Genomic DNA, 22620 nt, shown 5'->3' on the forward strand with positions numbered 1-22620 from the left:
GGGGACCTGAGGGGCAGGGGACCTGAGGGGCAGGGGCAGGGGACCTCAGCTTATGACCCACTCTGACGCATTCAGGAGTGAGCTTTACTGATTTCCTCAGCATTTCTCAACTCCAGAAACAGCCCTGCACCTTCCTAAATGGGGGGCGGGGACGGTGGAGCTGCAGCCCACTGAGAAGGGACAGCCAGTCCTGGCGCAGCCCCAGGCACGGGGGGGGGGGCTCCTCTCCAGTGAGTGGCACCTCTCTGAGCTCCGGGGGACTCTCTACTGCCTGACACAGGGTCTCTCCCCTCTACTTGCTGACGGCCTAGCAGACCTTTCCCAGAGGGACACAGGCCAGGTGGGGGTTCAGTGGAAAGGGCGAGAGTCCCCACTTATGTGGGCACCTTGAGCAAGTCACGGTCTCTTTCTGCATCTTGCTGATCCCATAAATAACACAGGCCCATAATTCTGCCTCATAGGACCACTGAGAAGTCAGAGGTGGCATCGCCAGTGGCACGTGGTTCTCGAACTGTTTGGGGCAGCCAGGGCCAGAATCTCTGATTCGCTGGCCTGGGGTTGGCCTGAGAATGTGCGCTTCCAACACCTGGGGGTGGCGGTGGGGGCCACACCCTGAGAGCCGCGGCCCAGATGCCACCCCGGCCCCTGCTTCAGCCCACGTGCTTCTTGCTGCTGCTTACTTTGTGCTGACGTCCACATCCACACTGCCTGGTGCATGACCTGTGTGCTCTAAGTACCATCTCTGTTGTCACTAGGGACACTAGCTCTGCTTATGGTGTACCGTGAGTACCACATGAGAGGACCTGCGACATAGAGGACATGGATGATTGAGAAATTGTTCACTCAGTCATTGCACCAACCCTTAGTAAGCGCTTGCAGTCTGCCAGGCCTGGCTCTAGCCTGGGGGGCGGGTGTGGAAATCCTGCCTTCCTTGGGATTCAGAGTCAGGCTCCAGGACGAGGATGGTGCGCAAGCTAGGGAGTCAGGAGGGCTGAGCAGGGCAGGGCAGGGGCACCCTAGGGCTGCCGGGAAGAAGGGGGTGCTCTAAGGCGGTGGGGAGGAGGGCATCTGGGAAGTGCCTGATGGCGGGCCTCTTGCACTGCGCATGCGTGCGCACACACACACGCACCGGGAGGGTGTGTGTCTCCTGAGGCTGGAGGAGGCCTGGGAGCCTGCCATGGCACGAGCGTTTGTCTAAACTTAGTTCCAGTATGACCATCTGAGAAGCGAGAGCTTCTAGGAGGCGTTCGCTAGCAGATCAGTGCCACTCTCGGGGCTCCCTGGCACGGGCTCTGCCTCTTCCTGCTTCCACCCCGCCAGGCTGCGAGAAGGTCCTCGACAGGTGCACCCGCACCTTGGACTTCGTGGCCTCTGCGGCTATGAGGAAGAGATTTGTGCCCGGTACGAATTACCCGGTCTGTAGGGTTCTGCTCCAGCAGCACAGAGCAGAACAAGTAGCTGTCGTCACTGAGCACCGCAGTCGGGGCTGAAGTGACAGAAGTGCGTCGGCTCACAGCTCCGGAGGCTGCGACCTAAGGTCAAGGTGACTTTGGGGTTGGCTTCCGGTGAGGCTGCCCTTCCTGGCTCACAGATGGCCCCCTTACTGCATCCTCACGTGGCTCCTTGCCGTGTTGAGCACCCGTGTCTTCTAAGGACAGGAGTCCTGTTGGACAGGGATCCGCTCATGTGACCTCTAAACCCCACTTTCCAAGAGCAGCCACACTGGGCTCGGGACTGCTCCCTGTGAACTGGGGGGATGCAGCTTGGTCCAGCGCAGGGCCCGATGGGGCTGTCCCCAGCTCTGCTACTTGCACCGCCCAGGGCCCTTGGCTGGCAGCAGCCCCGAGTGGGGCTCTGCCCACGTCTCACGGCCCTCTCTTCCACATCTCAATCACTCCTCCCAGCGGTGGGCCGCCTCTTGTGTAAATTGCTCATCGGAAGATGCTCTCCATGCGTGGCCACATGCTGTTGTCATTGATTTCATTTTGATTATTCATATTAGTGGAGGTACCGCTGCCTTGCTGCGGGTCATAATTAGGGTAAACATCTCAAATGGCACTGGTCAGGCCGGAGTGGGCTGGGTGGCTCCTGCGACAGCCACCCCCAGCCCCAGCCTGCCCACCAGAGCTCAGAGAGCACAGTCAAAAACAATGCAGTCCCTTGGCTGTGCACATCAGGACATCAGCCAGACTGCTGAGGGGACCTATGCAAGGGAGCAGCTTAGGGGCCAGCATCCTGCATCCTGGATCCCCTGTCCTGCTATGCTGGGGACAGCTTATGCCAGACAGGGCCTGTTCTGCTCTCTTCCTGTCCTCTGGGACCTTCTCCACCCCTTGCCTGGCCCCTGCAGGGGCAGCATAAAAGAAGATAGAATGGATGGGAGAGAAGCGCTGCGCCCCAGAGCACCCAGGGCTTACTTTCTGGGAACCCCCTCTCCCACTCCCACATCCCCACATCAGAGGGAATCAGGGTTACTGTGAGGGCAAGGGGCAGGAAGGGGCCTGGGGCCTGCTCTGTGCTACCTGCACCTCCTACCGGGCTCTTATCCCTGTAGAACTCTCCTTTCCCGCTGACTCATTCCATGTCAGGGAGCAGAGTGTGGTGTATTAAAGGCCATCCTGATAGCACTTGATATTCAGGGTTCAGCACCCCCCACCGTGGAGGAGGGGCTCTTCTCACCCGCCCCCCCCCCCACCCAGGGAGGAGGAGACAGTCTGCACCCTGGATGTGCCAAGACCACGGGTAATTTGCATTAAGCATCCAGAAATTCTCTACTTGCAATCTGCCACCCTTCACTGGGTTTTCATCTTGTAATCTTCACAACATAAGGAAGAGAGTACGAAGCCAAGAGGTTGTGGTCGCTGTGCCTCCCCTCCCCCCAAGGGCCACAGAGCCTCAGGACCAGGACTGAGCTGCAGTACTTGGTTGGAAACACCAGAAGATCCTGCCGGGCCGGGCCAGGCCAGGGCTTAGCAAGCGCAGCGAGGGCAGGGTGCAGCCAGGAGGCCAGAGCGGGCCCTGGGCTGCCCTGATACCAGCTTATCTTTCCAGAAAGCCAAGTTCAAATCCAGACAGAGCTCTTTCTGAGACCATCTGGCCTGGCTTTTCAGCAGGTGACAGCTGGAGGTCCTTGTAGGCAGAAGCTCCCTGTAAAGGTGTTTCTGCCCCTGGCCTTGTAGGCCCTGCTTTAGACAGCACAGAACTGTCCATGTAGGCAGTCCCCAGAGGGGGTGTTTAAAAGTACCTAGAACACCCCAACCTATGTCGTCAGAATCTCAGGGCTGCAGCCTGGACACAGGCAGGGCTGAGGATGGGCGGCCAGAGGAGGCCACTGAATGTGCCGCAGGACAAGGGAGCCTCACGTCCTGCCCACTGTACCCTGGATGGGATAGGAGCTGCCATCTCTCCGCCCCAGTCTCTCTTTCCTCATCCTCCTGCCTGATCAGCAGGAGCCAGGGGGCTGGGATGCTGAAGAATTGGGTCCTCTGGGCAGCCCCAGAAAGAGCAGTAAGGGAGGAGAAACATGCCACAGGTGGGCAACACACCCCAGAAGGAAAAGAACCACACGTAGGCTTCTAAATGAAGGTCTCCCAGGGCCCAGAGACCAGAGATGTAAGGCCACCACCTAGACTGGCCGCCCACATTCCCAGGCTGAGCAGGAAGCTTCCTTCCCCAAGCCCAGCCCTATGACTTCAGCCCAGTCCTGGACTGCTGCTCTGGAGTCCTGTGTGAGGTACTGCAGCCAAAGGAGAAAGTGCAGTGTTGTGCAGGCAAAGCCGCTGTCCCTTCCTGCTGTGCCCTGCCCCTTCCTGTCCCTGGTGTCCAGGTCATGGGTGTGGGGTGCACTGCCCCTGGAGCACGGATGCTGGAGCCCACAGCTTGGGGTTTTGTCCCTCTTGGCTGGGGCTGCTGTGGCCACTTGCCCAGGGGAGTGAGCCTGTGGATTTTAGGCTCCCAGCCCTGCCTCCCATCCTGAACCCTCCTCCCAGTTCCAGGGACTGCAGGGATCTGGAGTTCAGCTGAACCCACAGGGCTACTGTCCTGGCCATGTGGCCCATTGGGTCCATTCCTTTCTTCTCTGGGCCCTCCTGCTTGTCTCTGAGGTGAAGCAGTCTGTGGAGGGCAGGAAACAGTGAGGCTTCTCCAACACAGTGCTGGGACAGGACCTGGTCCTCCTGCTCCCACTGACCAGGTCCTCTGAGCCTGCAGAAGAGCCCAGGGGCCTGGCCTTTGAAAAACCTGCTTGTGCCCTCAAACTGAGGGGAAACAAAAGCACACTTGCAGGCCATCTCCTCCCTGCTGCATCATGGGAGAGGGAAGGAGGAGGAGGAGGCAGGGAGAGAGTGCAGATCTCTCCCTGGAGCAGCTCCCTCTCCCTCCTCTTCTGCTCTTGCTGCAGGCCCCCTTGTTCCCCCAGGCCTGCCCTCTGATGCTCCTTCTGTCTCTGCCCTCTCCGCAGTCCACGGCATCAAGTGGACCTGCAGCAACGGCAACAGCAGCTCAGGCTTCTCGGTGGAGCAGCTGGTCCAGCAGATCCTCGACAGCCACCAGACCAAGCCCCAGCCACGGACCCACAACTGCCTATGCACAGGGAGCCTGGGTAAGCCGGGCTGGGGCAGGCGGGTGCTGGGCACAGGTACTCCCTGGGCACGGAGAGAGGAAAGAATGATACCATGGCCCCCACTTCCCCATTCGCAGGTCCAGGGGAGAGCCCACAATTTCCGGAGAGCTGGTCACCTCCCGGAATGGGCGAGGGGGGAGGAGCGCAGAGTTGGTGTGGACTGGATTGGGCCTCCCAGGTCTCTGTCCAACACCACAAGGGCCCACCAGGACCTGCATTCCCAAGCGCCTCAGCAGGAGGCCCGTGCAGCCCGGCCCTGGAGTTTTTCAGGGACATCTGCCCTGAGTCAATGGGACCGCTCACGCTAAACCTCTTTCTTTAACCTCTGGCTCCTCCAAGCACGGCAGGCACCCGCGCTCTCCATCCTCACTCATCTGCTCTTCCCATAATGGTATTTGCTCTCGGAAATGTGGCTGCGCACTCCCTGGGCTGCCTTAATGAGCTGTTTCCATCAAGGGGTCAGGTCACTTCCCTGCACTTAGGCGTCTTAGTGGCGAGGTTGCAAGGGGATCAGACGGGGAAGAATTCACCCTTTCATCAAAAGCGAGGCGACCCTTATCAGATGGAATGAAAATAATGGCAGAGTGGGCGCAGAGGCCATGGGGGAGGCGCTGTAGCGAGACTTCCCAGAGCTTGGAAACGCTCGGTTGCCGGGCTGTCCCCCTCCTGCCTCTCACGGGGGCAGGAGCTCTCCCCGCCCTGGCTTAGGACTTAGAAGGATCCGTGTCCCCCACAGAGCTAAGCACAGCCCGTGTCTAGCCTCACTGTGGAGAGAAGGCGCCCTATGTTGTCCTGCAACTGCGCAGGGTCTAGCATGCTGTTTGAGGGTCAAAAGCTGATCCCAAAGGATAGATCCTCTCTACATCCATGTGCCAGACCCTGGCTTCCAGTCTCCAGGGTGTGGGGGTTCCTGTTGGGGGAACCAGAAGTACTGGGGCTTCCAAAAGTGTTGTGTGGCCCTAAAGCATTGTGTGGGAAACTGGAATGGGGCTGAGGCCCCTTGCGAGCCAGAGCCCTTCCAGATGGGGGAGGTCTGCCTCTAATGACAGAGGGGACTTTACTAGAGGGTGACAGCTACCCCCTTCCCAGTCTCCCCAGTGCTGGGTGCTACCATTATTATTTGGAAAGCATAGAAAGGATCAAGGCCCCCCCTAGCCTTTGGGGGAGGGTCACATAGGGCAGGGGAGGCCCCAAGACTGGCACTAAGTGGGCCCAGGACCCAAGTGACCAAGAAGTGAGAGCCCAAGAGGGGGCTTCGCTGGGGCCCAGCTCTGACCCTGTCTCTGTGTGTGCGTGTGAATGCACGTGTGTGTGTACGGGTGCATATGTGTGTGCGTGTGTGCCGTGATCTCCACAGGAGCGGGCAGCAGCATGCACCACAAGTGTAACAGTGCCAAACACCGCATCATCTCACCGAAGGTGGAGCCAAGGTCGGGGGGCTACGGGAGCCACGCAGAGGTACAGCACAATGACGTGTCAGAGGGCAAGCACGAGCCCAGCCACGGCAAGGGCACCAGCCGCGAGAAGCGCAACGGCAAGGTGGCCAAGCCGGCACTGCTGCACCAGAACAGCACCGAGGTGACCTCCACCAACCAGGTGGAGGTACCCGATACCACCCAGAGCTCCCCCGTGTCCATTAGCAGTGGGCTCAACAGCGACCCGGACATGGTGGACAGCCCTGTGGTCACAGGCGTGTCCAGCATGGCGGTGGCTTCCGTGATGGGGGGCTTGTCCCAAAGCGCCACAGTGTTCATGTCAGAAGTCACCAATGAGGCTGTGTACACCATGTCCCCCACCTCTGGCCCCAACCACCACCTCCTCTCGCCCGATGCCTCTCAGGGCCTGGTCCTGGCCGTGAGCTCCGACGGCCACAAGTTCGCCTTCCCCACCACGGGCAGCTCAGAGAGCTTGGCCATGCTGCCCACCAACGTGTCCGAAGAGCTAGTCCTCTCCACCACCCTCGACGGCAGCCGGAAGATCCCGGAGACCACCATGAACTTTGACCCTGATTGTTTCCTCAATAACCCAAAGCAGGGCCAGACCTACGGGGGCGGGGGCCTGAAGGCGGAGATGGTCGGCTCCAACCTCCGGCACTCACCGCCAGCCGCCGAGCGGGCCTTTGGCTTCACCAGCGTCCTCACCAAGGAGATAAAGACAGAGGACACCTCCTTCGAGCAGCAGATGGCCAAGGAGGCCTACTCCTCCTCGGCCGCAGCCGCGGGCTCTAGCTCCCTCACCCTGACTGCCGGCTCCAGCCTCCTGCCCTCAGGTGGCGGCCTGAGTCCCAGCACCACGCTGGAGCAGATGGACTTCAGTGCCATAGACTCCAGCAAAGACTATCCGTCCAGCTTCAGCCAGACGGGCCACAGCCCCCACATCCAGCAGACCCCCTCCCCAAGCTTCTTCCTGCAGGATGCCAGCAAACCCCTCCCCCTTGAGCAGACCGCCCACAGCAGCCTGAGTGACTCTGGGGGCACCTTCGTGATGCCCACAGTGAAAACGGAGGCTTCGTCCCAGACCAGCTCCTGCAGTGGCCACATGGAGACTCGGATAGAGTCCACTTCCTCCCTGCACCTTATGCAGTTCCAGGCCAATTTCCAGGCCATGACGGCAGAAGGGGAGGTCACCATGGAGACCTCTCAGGCAGCTGAAGGGGGTGAGGTCCTCCTTAAGTCTGGGGAGCTGCAGGCCTGTGGCTCAGAGCACTACCTGCAGCCTGAAAGCAATGGGGTGATCCGAAGCGCTGGGGGGGTCCCCATCCTCCCGAGCAACGTGGTGCAGGGACTCTACCCGGTAGCCCAGCCCAGCCTTGGCAACAGCTCCAACATGGAGCTCAGCCTGGACCACTTTGACATCTCCTTCAGCAACCAGTTCTCAGACCTGATCAATGACTTCATCTCCGTGGAGGGTGGCAGCGGTACCATCTATGGGCACCAGCTGGTGTCAGGGGACAGCACGGCGCTCTCGCAGTCGGAAGATGGGGCACGCACCTCCTTCACCCAGGCGGAGATGTGCATCCCCTGCTGCAGCCCCCAGCAGGGGACCCTGCAGCTGAGCGGAACAGAGAGCGGGGCCGGCACCATGGCCTACATGCATGTCGCGGAGGTGGTCTCGGCCGCCTCGGCCCAGGGCTCGCTGGGGATGCTGCCGCCCAGCGGACGGGTGTTCATGGTTACCGACTACTCCCCGGAATGGTCCTACCCAGAGGTAAGGCGCCAGCCGCTGCCGCTGCCACTGTCACCTCCCTACCACCCGGCCCACTTGCCCTGGGTCCTGGGCCACCAGGCAGCTGGATGGGGAGCACTTTCCCCTGGGGAAGCTCCATACCCTAAAGACCAAGCTGTCCCTCCCTCTGGCCCCACACAAGGGGCTGTCAAACTGCACCACAGCGTGCAGCTTCCGGGTCGGGGGGCTTTGGAGGCCAAGTGCTGGCTCTGCTGGGGAGCCTGTTGTTTCCTGGCCTGTGTGTGGAGTCTCTCTGGGTTTGGCTTTCATGCGCTCCCCCTTCCTCCCTCTTCTTTTTCCCCCTCCTTCTCTTTCCTTCTTTTCTTCCCTCTCTTCTGTTTCTTTTCATTCTCTTCTTGTTTGGAAAAGGGCCCCAGGGCTGCTTTACGAACATGCAGAAATCACCTCATAGGTAGCCCAGGTTGTCTACACCGTTGTTTGTTTTGCTTCACTAAACCAAGCACAACTCCTCTCATCAAACATGCCAGGGAGAGCGCAGCTTCCCAATACTCATTCGTGACATCCAAGATCTGTATGTACATGGCCCAGGTCCCAACCTGTGCTGCCCTACTCCATGCCACCCCGGAAGGCTAACTTGGTTCTTGCAGTCTCACCTGGGGGAACCCTGCTGCGGAGCCCAGCACTGCGGGAGTGGCTAGCCTGCCTCGGACCGTGCCCAAAGGCCGGGGGAACCAGCGCATGAGGAGGAGCCTTTGCTTAAACGCAGAATGGGACAGGAAGGGGACAGTGTGGCCTCAGCACTCCCCGCACACCTGCTGCCCAGGGCAACACTCCCTCCTCCGCCCAGCCTGCCTAGCAGGCACTGGCAGAGCAGCTGTCCCCTGAGGCCAGGTGAGGCACTTCTCCACGCCAGGTGGCTGCTCACATCTTTCTGGGGTCCACAGCAAAGTTCCCCAGATGCCAGGGCAGAGGCTGCGGCTGCTGCTGGGAGACCCTCAGGAGGGGTCATCCTTCCTCACCCTCCTTTCCTTCTGGCAAAGTGAAGACAAGAGACGCCAGTGCGCCAGGAGTAACAGCCCAGCCTCAGGACAGGGAACCTGGGAAAGAAGGCCGCAGCCGCAGAGCCCAGCTGCTGCACGTCTGTGTGCCGCATGCGTATAAACACAGAGGAAGCTTGGCATGGTGGTGTGTGCCTGTAATCCCAGCAGTCTGTGAGGCTGAGGCGGGAGGGTCTAGACTGGGCAATTTAGCAACTTAGCAAACTGTCTGAAAGGAAAGATTTAAAAAAAAAATTGGCTGGGGATGTAACTCAGAACAAAGGCTCTGGGCTCAATCCCCAACGCACACACACACACGCACACGCACATGCACACACACACGCGCGCACACACGCACACGCACACGCGCACACACATGCACACGCGCACACACACGCACACGCACGCACACGCACACACACACATGCACACGCATGCACGCGCACACACACACGCACACGCACACGCACATGCACACACACACACACACACGGAGAGAGAACTGCCATGTGCTTATGGTCAAGGCTGGCCCTAGGACAAGTGGTCTGGATTCAAGTCTGGTTCATGAGTGAGAGCGAAATAGTTGCCTTTCCTGTCTCTAAAATTGGAGCCATAACCCTCGGGGTAGCTCGCCTCTCACAAGGCTTGCGGAAACAGTCTGAAGGGCTCAGGAGCGTGGAAAAGGACGGCTGGAGAGGGAAGGCCGCAGCTGTCCGCTGATGTACCTGAGACCTGACTGCCCCAGACCAGTTTCCTCAGAGGTGCAGAGCATGGATACGTGGACCTATGGCTACTGAACACATAGAGGCGCCCTAGGCCTGGGTCCTGCAGGGTCCTCTTTCCCAGCCCCTGGGTGGCCCAGACCAGCACCTGACCGCCTTGGGCCACGGCTCTGGTGATAAGGGACTCCAGCCCGCCTGGCTCCCTCTGGTCTTCAGCCTCCGCATATTCGGACTCGGAGATGCAGTTCCGCGTCTTGCCACACGAGGGCGGTCCAGGCACAGCAAAAGCCGGGCTTGCTGGCTTCGCCCAGACACAAAGGCAGCCCAGTCAGCTGGGCGTAGAAAACGGTCCTCAGGGGCCTGCTGCAGCTATGCCAAGAAGCCTTCCAGGTCCCGGTGCCTCTGGCAGCTGCTGTGTCCTTGCCAATCTGTCCTGCGCAGGACGCTGAGGCCAGGCCAAAGCAGGGGTCGGCCTGTCCTCTGCTTTCCAAGCGACAGTGCCTTCTGTCCTCACAGTACCCTGACCCCTTTCACAGCCTGTCCTTGCTGCAGCAGGCAAGAGGCTGTCTGTGCACCCCTGCTGGCCAGGCTGTCCAAGCTCAGGAAAGGCTCACGGCAGGGCGCGCAGCTGGGGCCTCACTTCTGAATCCGTGAACCCCAGGTGAGGCGAAGTGTCCCCACCCCACTCAAAACCTCTGTGGTCCTCAGACATCCAGGGACACGGTGGCTGGGCCATCCTACTGGCTCTGCTCCAAACGTTCTGCCCTCCCACGCCTGCTCCCCCTTCTATGCTCTCCCCACCTCTTCTCTCCACTCCAGCGGCAGCTAGTCACCAGTGCATACATGTGCCACACACACACACACACACACACACACACACCCCAGAGGCACCTCACACCCCAGCATCTGCCCTGGCTACATCAGAACTGGATCCTTCGTCTCAGGCTTCCCAAGGCACACAGACCTCAGATGCCATCTGCTGCTCCCTCCCTGTCCCCCGCCTGACTCCTGCTCCTGCGTCACTTCCCACCACTGGCTCCTGCGGCACCAGGCACAAGAGGCTGCAACCACACCATCAGGCACGAGCACGTGCAGCACCACCCAGTTCAGCACAGCCAGGCAGCGGTTGCCATGGGAACCGTCCCCTGAACTGATGGATGCTGAGGCGCCCTGTGGCGGTTTCCATGGAAAATGTCCTGATGTTCTCCAGTAATTTCTGCAGCCCTTTGTTCCCCACAGCTGCCCCAGCGTCACGCTAGCAGCTGTGGATTGGGCTTATTATCTCGTTCCTTTTATCTCATCTGGTAATTTCGGTGGCCTTTGGAAGCCATGCTCTTCTACTTCCCAGGCCCCAGGGACAATCATGCCCGAGCCGGCCCTCTGGTGCTTCTGGATGTCCCAACTGGACAACCGTGTGCAGCCCCTTGCCTGCCACTCCATGGAGCTCCTCATGCCCCTGGGGAACCAAAAGAAGATAGGGCCAGATGGCAACTTCCACCCATGGGGATTGGGGCACCCCAATCACTTAGCTTCTGGGGGCGGGTTAGGCCTCCTGCTTAGGACTCACCTATCAGTCCCCCAAAACATGCCCGCCATGAGAAGGGCCCACCTGAAGCCTGCAGGCTGAGAACACAAGTCCATCTCACCCCCTGGAAGCACCCCCAGCTGCTCCTGATGTCCTGGAGGCTGGACCTGGGTCAGGACGGGGTTTGGGGTACACTATAGAGAGCAAGATGTGTGCACAGCCTGGGGCTCCCTGTAGGACAGGACGGACAAAGCCAGGGACAGGCTGAACAAGAATGCATGAACGGAGGGAGGGAGGGCAGGGTGCAGCGGAGAAGCTCAGTTCTGGTCCTTTTATCCAAGAGGCAGGGGGAAGGGGCGCTTGGCATTTGCTTGGGCTCCGGCAGGGCCTCTCCGCCTTCTGCAGCCTGGACGCCAGGTGGCGCTCTCCGCCCTGGCCAGCTCAGCTCTCCGCCCCCCTGCGGGGAAAGGTGTTTACTCGGTGGGGGTGGGGTAGCTGAGCCTCTGGGGTGGGTCCACCCGAGGTTAGCCCGGAGAGCCGGAGGCCAGCGCCCCGCCCTCTGCATCCCCGGGGAGAGCCTCCCTCCACCAGACGTAAGTAAAGGAGGGACCTCGAGCACCTCGTGAGTCGGGCTGGGCGACAGAGGAGGCTGTTAATCACAGCGGGGACCTGGGCCCTGCAACCCGGCTCTTCGGCGCAGACGTGAGGCCTCACCCTCCGGCTGGCCCAGGCCGGAGGTCGGGGAGTGCGCAGGCTTTGCGACGCTCTCCCAGCCTGTGCGCTGGGGTCCCCTGGGGGCGGGGTTCCTCCCGGAGCTGCGGATGGACGCCTGAGGCCCCTCGGGATTGGGTGGTAGGGTCCGCGCCGCGCACGCCATGTGCGCGCCCACGAGGTCCTGCCTACCTGGGCGCGCAACACGGAGGCTTTCGACCGGAGGCTTACTGTCCCCCGACTCCGGATTCCTGGGGCAGTCTGTGATCCTCTCCAGCTCTGGGCCCATCACCCCCTTTTTCTGTTTACTGTCTTTCCTTTCCCTTCTCTGCACCCTCCCCTTGCCATATCCCACCATGGTCCCCGGATTCCTGGGGGGGATCCCCACCATTCTGCCGAGAGCATCTGGCTCCTGGGGCAGCACTAAGATTCTTAGACTTGTTCTGTGAACTTGGGACAAGCTCACTCCACATCTCCAGTGAATGACAGGAGGTCCTTTCTGTCCCCCTCTGTCCCCTTCCTGCACCCTAGCTGGCCAGTTCATCCTCAGGTGCATCTTGGGCTGAAAAGGTTGAAAAGCTCTATTCCCTGCTGCCTGGAACTCTGGGTTGCCTGGGACAGGGTCAGGGTGCCGGGTGTCCAGGGGGAAGGCTGCAGGGCCTCTTGAGGGTTAGGGTTGGACAGCCACCCACCTGTCCTCTTCCTGGGTCCTCGAAGTGCCTTTCAAATTCCTGAGCACACAGCTGCAGGGACCTTCCCTGCACCCTGTCCCTTCTTGATGGCTTCTCCACCTCTGTGCCCCTCTGTCCCCTCCAGGGAGGAGTGAAGGTCCTCATCACTGGCCCATGGCAAGAAGCTAGCAATAACTACAGCTGCCTGTTTGACCAGATCTCAGTGCCTGCGTCCCTGATTCAGCCCGGGGTGCTGCGCTGCTACTGCCCAGGTGAGGAAGCCCCTCTTTTCCTGGCGAAGTCCGTGGGGCCCAAGAGCATCAGACCTCTTATCAGAGGGCACCCAGCATGCTCAGCTGGGATCTTAAGGAAAATGTGAGCAGGGGGCAATGTAGAGAACCAGCGAGCGGAAGGACGCACTCGGGACCAGCTTCCTGGAGGACACTGCCCCAGTGTTGTTCTGTAGGGTTGGCCAGCAGCTGCCTGTGGGGACGGAGGCCACCTCTGCAGCAAGGCAACCCTCTCCCCAGCTGCCCCGGCCATCCATCCCAGTGGCAGCCCATCCGGTCATCTGGGGCCTAGATCAGATCACGAAAAGCATGCAGTACCTTGGCACCCGGCAGGGACTGTAGGAACCGGGAATGTCAAGCTAAGAATAAACTCCTTTGAGAATCTCAGCACCCACCCGGGAAAAGACACAGCTGTGTCATTTGCTTCCAACTTCAAGGCCTCAGTGACCTCCCAAAGAAGCCTGCCTGGAGCCCCCTCTCTGTTGTCCTCTGTAGCTCGACCCACTTCCCCCTCCCCACAAGACTTCATGATCTGCTAGCCAGTGTCTCTGTCCGTGTTCCAAGGGAGCCAGAGCTGGGGCCTGTGGCAACCCCTGCCTTGCTGGCTGTGCCCCTAGAGGCCTCCCGCCTGGCCCTCCAAGGCCCACCAAGCTCCCTGTCTTCCCAGCAGCCCTGCTAGGCCTGGACATCAGCCACCCCAGATGCCAGCCCAGGCCAGATCAGCCTGCTGCTGTCCAGGAGAGAGAGAGGGCAGCATGTTATTGAGCAGTCCACTTATCACCTGCTGCCGGCTGGGGACTCACTTCAGCCTGTGAATAGATGCCACTTCCTGTCCCTGCTGGCCTGGCTGAAGACCCAGACCTTGCCCGTCCTCAGTTACCCGACCCTGCCAGGAAATAAATAACAGACTAGCCTTCTGGACCACGTCCCAGGTCAGACCTGGAGAATCCCACGGCCTGGAGCCGGTCACCTCTGCATGTGTCCCAGCCAGCCAGATGCCATCTGCATGACTCTGGCTGGAGGCTGCCTTTCTGGGCCTCAGTTTCTACATTCTTCGCGAGAGCATCTGCTGAGAGGGCTCGTCGGGCAGCACCTGGCCCAGGTGCTGGGTTCTGAGGGCTGCATCCCTTGGGAAGGTCCTTGCTTCTCTGTCCCAGGGCAGAGGGAGGAGAAGCCAGGGCTCAGGCAGGTCGTGGTCCCAGGGCACTTCGGGCCCAGCCTGTCAGGCAGCCTCTGCTCCAGCCGCTGTCTCTCCCGGGTTGCTCAGCTCCTCCCCTGGAGCGGGTCTCCAGCAGAAGCCACGAAGCCCTAGGAAAGCTGAGAGCCGGGGTCCTTCTGGGGCTCGTTCTGTGCTGCACTTCACCCCATAGAGGGAGTCTCCTTGGACATCTCCGTCTCAAGGCCCGCATGGAAACTTCACTCTGGATGTATTTATTTGTTTATTCGTTCATTTCATTTGCCAAATAGGCTGCAAGTATCTCCAGATTTCTGAAGCACCGAGAGTCCTGGAGCGAGGCAGGGAATAAGGCCCAGCTCCTAACTAGGGCCCTGACCCTCGAAGAGCAAGCAGTTCAGGGAGGAGCCCTGGTGCAGCGCAACCACTCTCCTGGGAGATGCTGCTGGCTGCTGCTCGGGAACCTCCTCTCAGCCTCCCCAGGGTACTGAGCCGGGGCTGAGCCTACAAAGAAAGGGCTCAGAGGCTGGGGAGCACAAGCCAGGCTGCCTCGGGCCAGGGATGGTACAGGGCTGGGCAGTGGAGTGCAAACAGGCACTGCTGTGGCCTGGTGAGCCTGCCCAAGCCAAACAGATGCTCTTGGAAAACCAGGCTCGGGCCTGTACGAGCATCAGGCATGGGCTTTGGCTTCTGCTAGACTCCAGGGCTGCCCAGGGTCAGGATGGATGGAGCCAAGTGTGAAGTCGGGGAAGGAAGCAGCTGAACTCAGGAGAAGGTGGGGCCACCACCAAGAAGACTTTGCTGGTCAGAGCCCACTCTAGGTTCCTCAGAGGTCACAAAAGGCAAGAGGACTGACAGCTTCTGTAATGACAGGAAAGAGGGCTCCTTCCAGCCACCTATTCCCATTGCTTTCCAGGAGGGCTATTGCAAGACGGTCTCTAGTCCTCTCCAGTGGGGACAGGTGTCACAAGGCTGGTGTCACCTTCAGCAGGAGGCAGAATGCACAGGGCTTGGACAAGAGTGGCAGCTGTGGAGACAGAAGTAGGCAGAGCCAGGACTCACTGATGGATGAAGGAACAGGGAGAGAGAAGGGTGGTCCTGGGCCTGGCCCCAGGAGCCAAGGCTGTTGCTGTGCTCTCTTTCTGGGGAAGTTGCCACCAGCCAGCGTCACTGCAGAGCATGGGTACAGGACCAGCTGGAAAAGAAGAGGGGCCTTAGAGTGGCCTGGAGCACGGACACCTGGCACCAGGGTCTCCAGCTCCCCTGGGGTCACACAGGAAGGTGCACTGACAGCCTTCCTTCCTGTTGGTTAACCAGGCAAATCTCCAGGGAAGGCAAGTGACCGCTAGCTTGGAGATCTGCCTGGAGTGCTCCCAAAGCCACAGGAGGTTCTGGGCCAGGCCAGGGCTCCGCAGCGGGCGATCCCGCGTGCCTGCCCCCTGCCATGAAGCCTGCAGGTCTGGGCTGTTGGCTGGAGCTGGCAGAGGCTGCCAGGGCAGGAAGCACAGGAGAAAACCAGTGGGTCAGCCTTGGGCAGTGATGTCCCCCAGGCTCAGGCTTGGGACAATGGGAAGATGACCACTTCCCTACCACATACACCACGTACATGGGGGCCAGGGGTCCCTGAGGTGGCTTTCCCTCTGGAAGTGGACTCTGCAGGCTCCATCTCAGGAACAGCTGAGCAGCATTCTTGTGCGCTGGAAGCCAAGAGCCCAGACAGTAACGCACACCACACATGTCCTCCCGGAGATCGGTCCTGGGGAGGCTCTCGGGCCCAGAAGACCAATGCAGAGAATACAGAGCACTAATGGAGACTCGAACGCCCACCATGCCCTGTGAGCCATCTCCAGGGGCCACCTGCCAGCCACACCCTGCATAGTTACAGCACAGTGGAGCAGCAGCCTGCACCCCAGCGCTGAGGCAGGGAGACCACCTCATCCATTTGCCCAGTGCATCCCGTGGAGTCAGCAGCCCTACCCTCCCGAAGCGTCTGGTGGTGTGTGGCCAGCTCAGCACCCAGAACTCACGGAGCTCTTGCTTCCAGCGAGGAGGCAGAAAACCTTGTAAAACCTTGTGGGCGTCTCATGTAGGGAGCCAGCAGAAACTCAGGAAAGGGTGAGGCGGACAGCACAGTGCAGCCCAGAGCGGGCACCCCGCACCCCGCCTCAGGTGGGGGTGGGGGAGAAGTGAGCCAGCCCGGGCGGGGGGGGGCACCAGGCGCCATTCAGTCGGCCACCTCCTTGCGTGGCCCTGTGTGCTGAGCCCCAGTCCCTGCCCCATCCCAGGGCAAGCTGGGGTTGCAGGACAGGAGTCTGCACACGGGGGCATCAGGTAGAAGAGCAGGCACGGCTGGGGTAGAGAGTGCTCTGACTTCTCTCTTTTGCTTTCAGCCCACGACACGGGTCTTGTGACCCTACAAGTTGCCTTCAACAACCAGATCATCTCCAACTCGGTGGTGTTTGAGTACAAAGCCCGGGCCCTGCCCACACTCCCCTCCTCTCAGCACGACTGGCTGTCATTGGATGGTAAGAACAGCGATCGGGTCGCCTGAAAGGACACTTGGTGCCCACCGTGCAAGAGGAGAGGCAGGTCCCAGGAAGGGGGTCGGTGGTCCTGGGGGGGGACCTGCTGGGTCCTCGCTGTCAGGCCCATGAGTGTGTCTTCAGGCAGCCAGACCCACCCTGGGTCTCAGGCTCTCCCTGGGGAGCTTGGCTGTGGCTGTGGCTCTGCCAGGTAATTGAGCAGCTGAATGGGCCCCCACAAGCTGAGTGGTCCCTCGCTGGATGGACCCCAAGCAGAGGTCCATGCACCTGCTGCACCTTCCAGGGATGTTTCCTCCTGGGAGCAAAAGGGGAAGTCCCAGAGGCAGCAGCAAGCTGCCCTTGTGGCCAGGGCAGGTCCCATGAGGCCCCCATCCTGGTGAGCCCAGCCTGACCTCCGAATAGGGCAGTGTGGGAGGGTGGCAGTCCATGACTGCCAGGTCAGGGCAGGGTGTAGAGGTGACACTCAGAGAGGTACCTTGCCAGAGACCTTGTGGCCCTGGCGTGTCTGGGTCTGGGCTCAGCTGACCCTGCCCACCCACAGTACCCCTTTTGTCTTCCTACCCTTGCCATCCCCTTGTGCTGGCTGCAGGGTCACACCTGGGATAGCTCTTCAGAACCCCTCAGTGTGCAAACTTTGACCTCCCCAGGCCCCGCTCAGTGATGACAGGGTGCCTGGCAGCCACCCTGGCTGATGCACGTCAGGAGCTATTCCCAGAGGTGGTTTGGGGTCAGCAGGCATCTGCACCCTGGCAGTGGCTGGCTGGGAGCGCTGTACCGGCCTTGGCAGTATGCCTGGCCAAGGATGGAGCCAGGCAGAACTGGGGTGGTGACCTGCTGCAGTATGTAACAGAGAAGGGCAGGGTGACCGGGGGCCCCCATTCCGTTCCGGAAATCCGGTTTCAGCTTTGCAGAACAAATGGGAAAAGGAGCAGGGAGCCCTGCAGAGGCCTGGATCTCTCTGGGTGACCCACTCAGGCTCCTGAGGGTGGACAGAGGATGCTTGGGCCTTGGACACAGAAGGTTTTCGTTGAGCAGTGTCTCACCCAGGCAGTGCCCTGAAGCTTAGGAAATACTCCCTGGCCCCTGGAGCCCAGAGCGTGGGCAGCATCCACAGGTCATCCGCAGGTTAGCTAAAGGCAAGGATGCTGTGGAAGAAGAGCCTTACCTACTTTGTGACCAGCACACTCCTAGGTCTTAGGCACGCTAGGCCCCCTGGGAATGGGCCTGCATCCAAACTGGGCACCTGCTCACCAGCTGACCCCTCCCCAGGACTATGGGCCTTGGTAATCCTCCAAGTGGAAGTTAGCATCCCCAGGCCCTGGGCAGGACACATGGGCTACGTGGCAGGTGCCAAGGCCTGGTCAGCTGAGCAGCGTGGCCTCTGCACTACCGCTGGCAGGGCGCTGTTAGGACACTAGCTCCAAATCAGTGCTGTGCTGAACTGGCCTGGGCCGGTCTGCTGGCCTAGAAGCCGCCTGCAGTGGCCCGGGTGCTCTCCAGAGCAGAACAGGACTCTGTGGTCCCTTCCGCTTGGGTCTTGACCAGGCATCATTTCAAGAAATGAGAGAGAAGGGAGGCGGGAACAGGAGACAGCGGGATTACCTATGCTTTTCCGCTCAGTGGATACAAAGGACGCTCCTACCCACGGCCCATGTTCCCAGCCTTTCACCAAGGACAGCTGAGACAGCCCCGGAGGGCAGGGTCCCCAGGGCCCTGCCCAGCCCTGGGTTTGGCAGTGCCCTTGTGTCAGGGCAGACGGTGCAGCAGCTCCTCCCCGCCCGCGTACAGCTCCTAGTAGGGTCCCTTCGCCCCCACCGCCACCAGGCTGTTCCCATCTGGGCAGCCGGGGAGGAAAGCGAGCCCAGGAGAGCGGCAGCGGCGGGAAGGGGTGGGGGCGAGGGTGCTGCGGCGCCGAGCAAAGTGGGGCGCGGCAGCCGAGCGGAGCGCGTGCACATACGCACACGTACACGCCCCGCCCGGCGCGCAGCCGCAATGCAGGGCCCTGCGGTGGAAACACTGGCGGCGCGGGTCCCCAGGAGCCTCGACTGCGGCAGGACGGCGGGTGCAGGAGGCTCCCGAGAGAGCAGCGACTTGCAGGAACCCCGCCGTCACTCCTTTGTCCCGTCCTCTGAAGCCTGGGGGCGTTCCTGCCCCGTCCCCTCCCGAGGGAGTGGGGGAGGAGGCAACGTTTGCGGAGAAGAATTTTCGCCTTCGTTGAATTTAAACAATGGGGCTGCGTGCCAGACAAATGGCCAGTGGGGGGCCCCGGGCAAGTGCGGCGGACCGAGCGCGCGTGCGCGCACACGTGCGTGCTGCGGCGAAGCTTTTGTCCCGGGTGCAGCTTTTGTCTGCGCAGCCCCGCCCAACGCCTCAGAGGGGCCGCAAAGCCCGACCGAAGTCTCCAAACCCTAAGCTGGGGTGCGGCCATCCAGGCAGGGACAACCCCCTCCCCAGAGGTGGGGGAAGCGGTGCAAGGGGGAGTTGGAGAAGGAGGCACCCTGGGGAAACAGCCTTCTGGAGAGATCCCAGGCTGCAGCACACCGCCTCCAACCCTAGAGACTTTCCTCACCCTTTGCCAGTCCCCACTGAGCTCTGGGGCCCAGAAGAAGTAGGCCAGAGCCGCCTTCTCCCCGCACGGGGTGGCTCAGGGTAGGTGGCAGCACGTTTGTGACATGAATGCGCTTGCTACTTGAATTCCTATATGATGAAAGTGAATGCCCACCAGATTCTTGCAAAGGAAGAGCTCCTTGATTGAGTTTGGTGGTCAGGGCCGCTTCCTGGAGGACATGACCCTCTGGTGGGACCGGAAGCCCAGAGGCCAAGCGGGAAGAGGTATCCCAGGAAGAGTGAGAAGCCAGAAAGGGCAGACACCTTTGGCCGATGTTCTCTAGGAACTAACTGGCATAGGTGCTGTCTGCCAGAAGTCCAGGTCTAGAGCAGATTTCCCCAGGGCCTGACCCCAGGCCACTTGCACCAGACCCTTCCAGGCTGGAAGGAGACAGGCGCAGAGGCTACCCTGGAGGCCCCCTGAAGAGGGCCCCTGGGACCTGTCACTTCCGCCTGCCTTAGCCTGGCCACAGCAGTGCTTGGCTGAGAGTGGGTGTACTGTCTGTTTGGACTGTCTTGCCTGTGCCTGTGTTTGTGAAGAGAACAAACCAGGCCACTAGAACTGCAGCTGTGTGGTGGAGGGGGTGGGGCAGGCACTAGTCTACTCAAGGGCACAGGAACACTTTAAGTGACCTCTGTCCTGGAAAGGGTGAGTGGAACTGCTGTGTGCCACTTTCTTTCTCTCCTCATGGTCATCTGATCTCCCCAGGCCAGGTCGAGGAGCTCCAGCCGTCCCCCCCCCACACACACACACACATCACCCTGCGGTCTCCTTCTCAGAGCCCCACTAAGCTGCTTAGGCGATTTCAGTTGCTTGTTTTGCAACTGAGCCTCCTGCCTGGGTGGGAGGGTTGGGTGGAGGTGTGGATGCTGCTTTGCTGCACGGGGCTGCTGGTCACCTGGGCAGGACCTTTTCATCTCAGATAGGAGGAAGCAGGGATTGGGGGCCTGAGCCTCATTACACATGCCCAGAAGCACAGCCTCAGAAAGGAGGTTGTTCTTGACCTCTGAGGCCCCTGGCTCCAGGTGAGATGTCTGGGAAACCTGAGAGCCAGCCCTTGTATAGGGAGGTGGTGAGGAAGAGAGGCAGGCTGTGGCCTCCCTGTTTCTGGTAGAGCCCAGCCCTCTTGCTACAGGATGGAGGCTGTGTAGCTGGGACTGTCCTACCTCTGCCCATTAGGGATGGGAGACCACCCTGACCCGATGTGGAGCAGCCTAGGACAAAGGAGAGGCTGGCCCAGCTGGGACAGCGGCCTCCAGGAGGCTAGGATGTTTCTTCCAGGGCAATACTCCCAGGGCTTCTGATGAGAGGGCCCATGCCAGCTTCTCCTGGGCTGCCCCCACCACCTTCTCATCTGACCATCTAGCAGCCACCTCTAGCAGGGCCTGCTGTGTGACACAGAAAAGATCAGAAATGCAAACAGAATCATCTGCAGGTATGGAGGAGGAAGGGATGGAAGGTAAATGACTCAGTTATTAAGAAATGTAAAATGTGGTTTTACTAAAACAAATAGGGTTTGTTTTGTGGCATAAGAAAAACATTTTAAGGTAAGACAGCGTATGACTTGTCTAGACTTGGAGAATGTCTTTGAATGACAGCCATAGTCAAAGCCCAAGGCCCACCGAGGAGATAGCTCAGCGGCACAAGTGCCTGCCAGACAAGAACAAGGTCCTGAGTTCAATTTCAGGCTAAAAAAAAAATTACCAGGTCTCAGACTTTCCCCACCACCACCTTTAGGGGCACTCTGGGGGTTTGGGCGTGGGGAGCTGGCCCCAATGAGAAGAGGCCTACCTACCCTAAGCTTTCACTGAGAACCACCTAGTGCAGGGCTGAGCAGATGCCAGCTGGTTACCACGTGAGTCTCTGTGGGTGTTTCTGCACATAACCATGACCTGAGGGACACTTGTGGCAATGAAGGAGGTGGGCTAGGGCTGCATGGCAGGAGAGTGTCCCCAGGAGCCAAGCCCTTGCCTTGGCGCTAGTCCCCACCCAGCCTCCCTGCAGCCATGACAAATGGTGCCCTGCAGGGAGAGGGTCCTTGAGGCCCAACATCTGCAGATGGGGCAGCCTCGCCACCGCCTCCTGTGGTCAGGGCAGAAGCCAGGCAGACAACTGTAGACGGACCTGGGCAGCTCCAGGCAGCACTCGTGGCTTCCCAGCCACGACAGACCACACAGCTTATGGCAGAGCTGGAAGGCAGGAGGCTCCCAGCTGCCAGTGGGTGATGCCAACTGCTTCTGCCGCTGGGCCGTGGCATTCACTTCCTGCCATGCCGTTAGTGCCCAGTTCTGGAGGCTGCGCATCTGAGGCCAAGGTGTCAGCAGGCCCAGCCTCTCTTCCTAGCTGTCAGGAAGACTCCTCCCCAGTCTCGCACATCTGCTAGTGGCTGCCGACAACCCCAGTCTGCCCTTGGTGTTTACAGCGTATCTCCATCTCTGCCTCCGCTGCCGTGCGGCTGTCTTCCGGCCTGCATGTGTTTCCTGGTAAGGACACCAGTCAGCGGACGACAGCCCACTGTGAACTTGTCTTCACTGATTGCCTCTGTGTGCACATTACAAAGACCTCATTTCCAGATACGACCCCATCCCTTGTCCCAGTGACAGCTCTGCACACCGCCTCCCGGGGCCTGGGCCCAGAGTGTTCGGGTTGCGTGGGGCCTGTGCTGGCCCTCAGGCCTCGCTGAGGACATGGCTTTCCCCAGAGTGCTCCAGGAGCGTCCTGAGGGTGTGCTCTGCTGGACTCCAAGCCTGGGGCGTCGGGTAGACCCAAGAGCTACCCGCTCTCTGGGAGCTGACTTCTGATCCTATCCAACCTGCGGGAAGGGGTGCAGTGAGAAGCAGAGCCCCCTCGGCCTTGCTTGTGCCTCTGTTATGTGACTACTGGTGCACACTGATGAAGCTTCGGCCGGGAGGACACCGTCTGCAGGTGTGCAGTGACAGCTGTGGAGCAGAGTGGACGTGTTGGTCACAGTGCATCCTTATAGCTCCTGTCACCTTGCCGACGACTCCTGGCCCCAAGCTCTGCAACTAGGTGCCCTCCTGTACCCCTGCCAACTGCCCTGCTTCTGTCACCAGCTCCTCCTGGAAAATTCTCAGGTGTCCACACGGCTGGCTGTCTTCTCTCTTTGTCCACCAGGGCTCTCTGTGCCCTCTGTAGGGGTGCACAGTGCCGGCTGCTCTGTACCTCTTCCCCAGCCCAGACCCACACTGCCATGAGATAGTGCCAGCCATACCCCTCGTATGAGCCACTGTGTCCCAGAGTACTTAGGTGCTCGTGTGTGGCCGCCCTCCCTGTACACATTCCCACCTCTGGGACAGTCCCCATCCCTCATCCCTGAGCTCCCTGCTCACTTCCTGCCCACATTGCAGCTCAGCCAGGTGCTTTTGCCTCCCTAAACTCACTCCCTGCCCACACTGCAGCTCAGCCAGGTGCTTTTGCCTCCCTAAACTCCCACAGGTTCTCTACTTTGTGTCCTCTGTCGCCGCCATCCTTCAGCCCCCAATAATCCCACAGGTCCAAACTGTCTCCAGGC

General features: G+C 60.4%; 1 protein-coding gene across 10 annotated transcripts in view; it reads left to right on the top strand.

The window, feature by feature from the left end:
* Camta1 (calmodulin binding transcription activator 1) overlaps positions 1–22620 on the top strand; it is a 766244-nt gene that overhangs the window by 678783 nt on the left and 64841 nt on the right. For all 10 annotated transcript variants that reach the window (XM_023699407.1, XM_023699408.1, XM_023699410.1 and 7 more), the window contains exons 9-12: positions 4460–4600; positions 5979–7828; positions 12619–12745; positions 16328–16462. In XM_023699407.1, the coding sequence (XP_023555175.1) occupies positions 4460–4600; positions 5979–7828; positions 12619–12745; positions 16328–16462 (2253 nt within the window). The remainder of the gene's footprint in view (positions 1–4459; positions 4601–5978; positions 7829–12618; positions 12746–16327; positions 16463–22620) is intronic.

Source organism: Octodon degus, unplaced genomic scaffold (genome assembly GCF_000260255.1).
Source record: "Octodon degus isolate 3935 unplaced genomic scaffold, OctDeg1.0 scaffold00113, whole genome shotgun sequence".
Classification (NCBI taxonomy): domain Eukaryota; kingdom Metazoa; phylum Chordata; class Mammalia; order Rodentia; family Octodontidae; genus Octodon; species Octodon degus.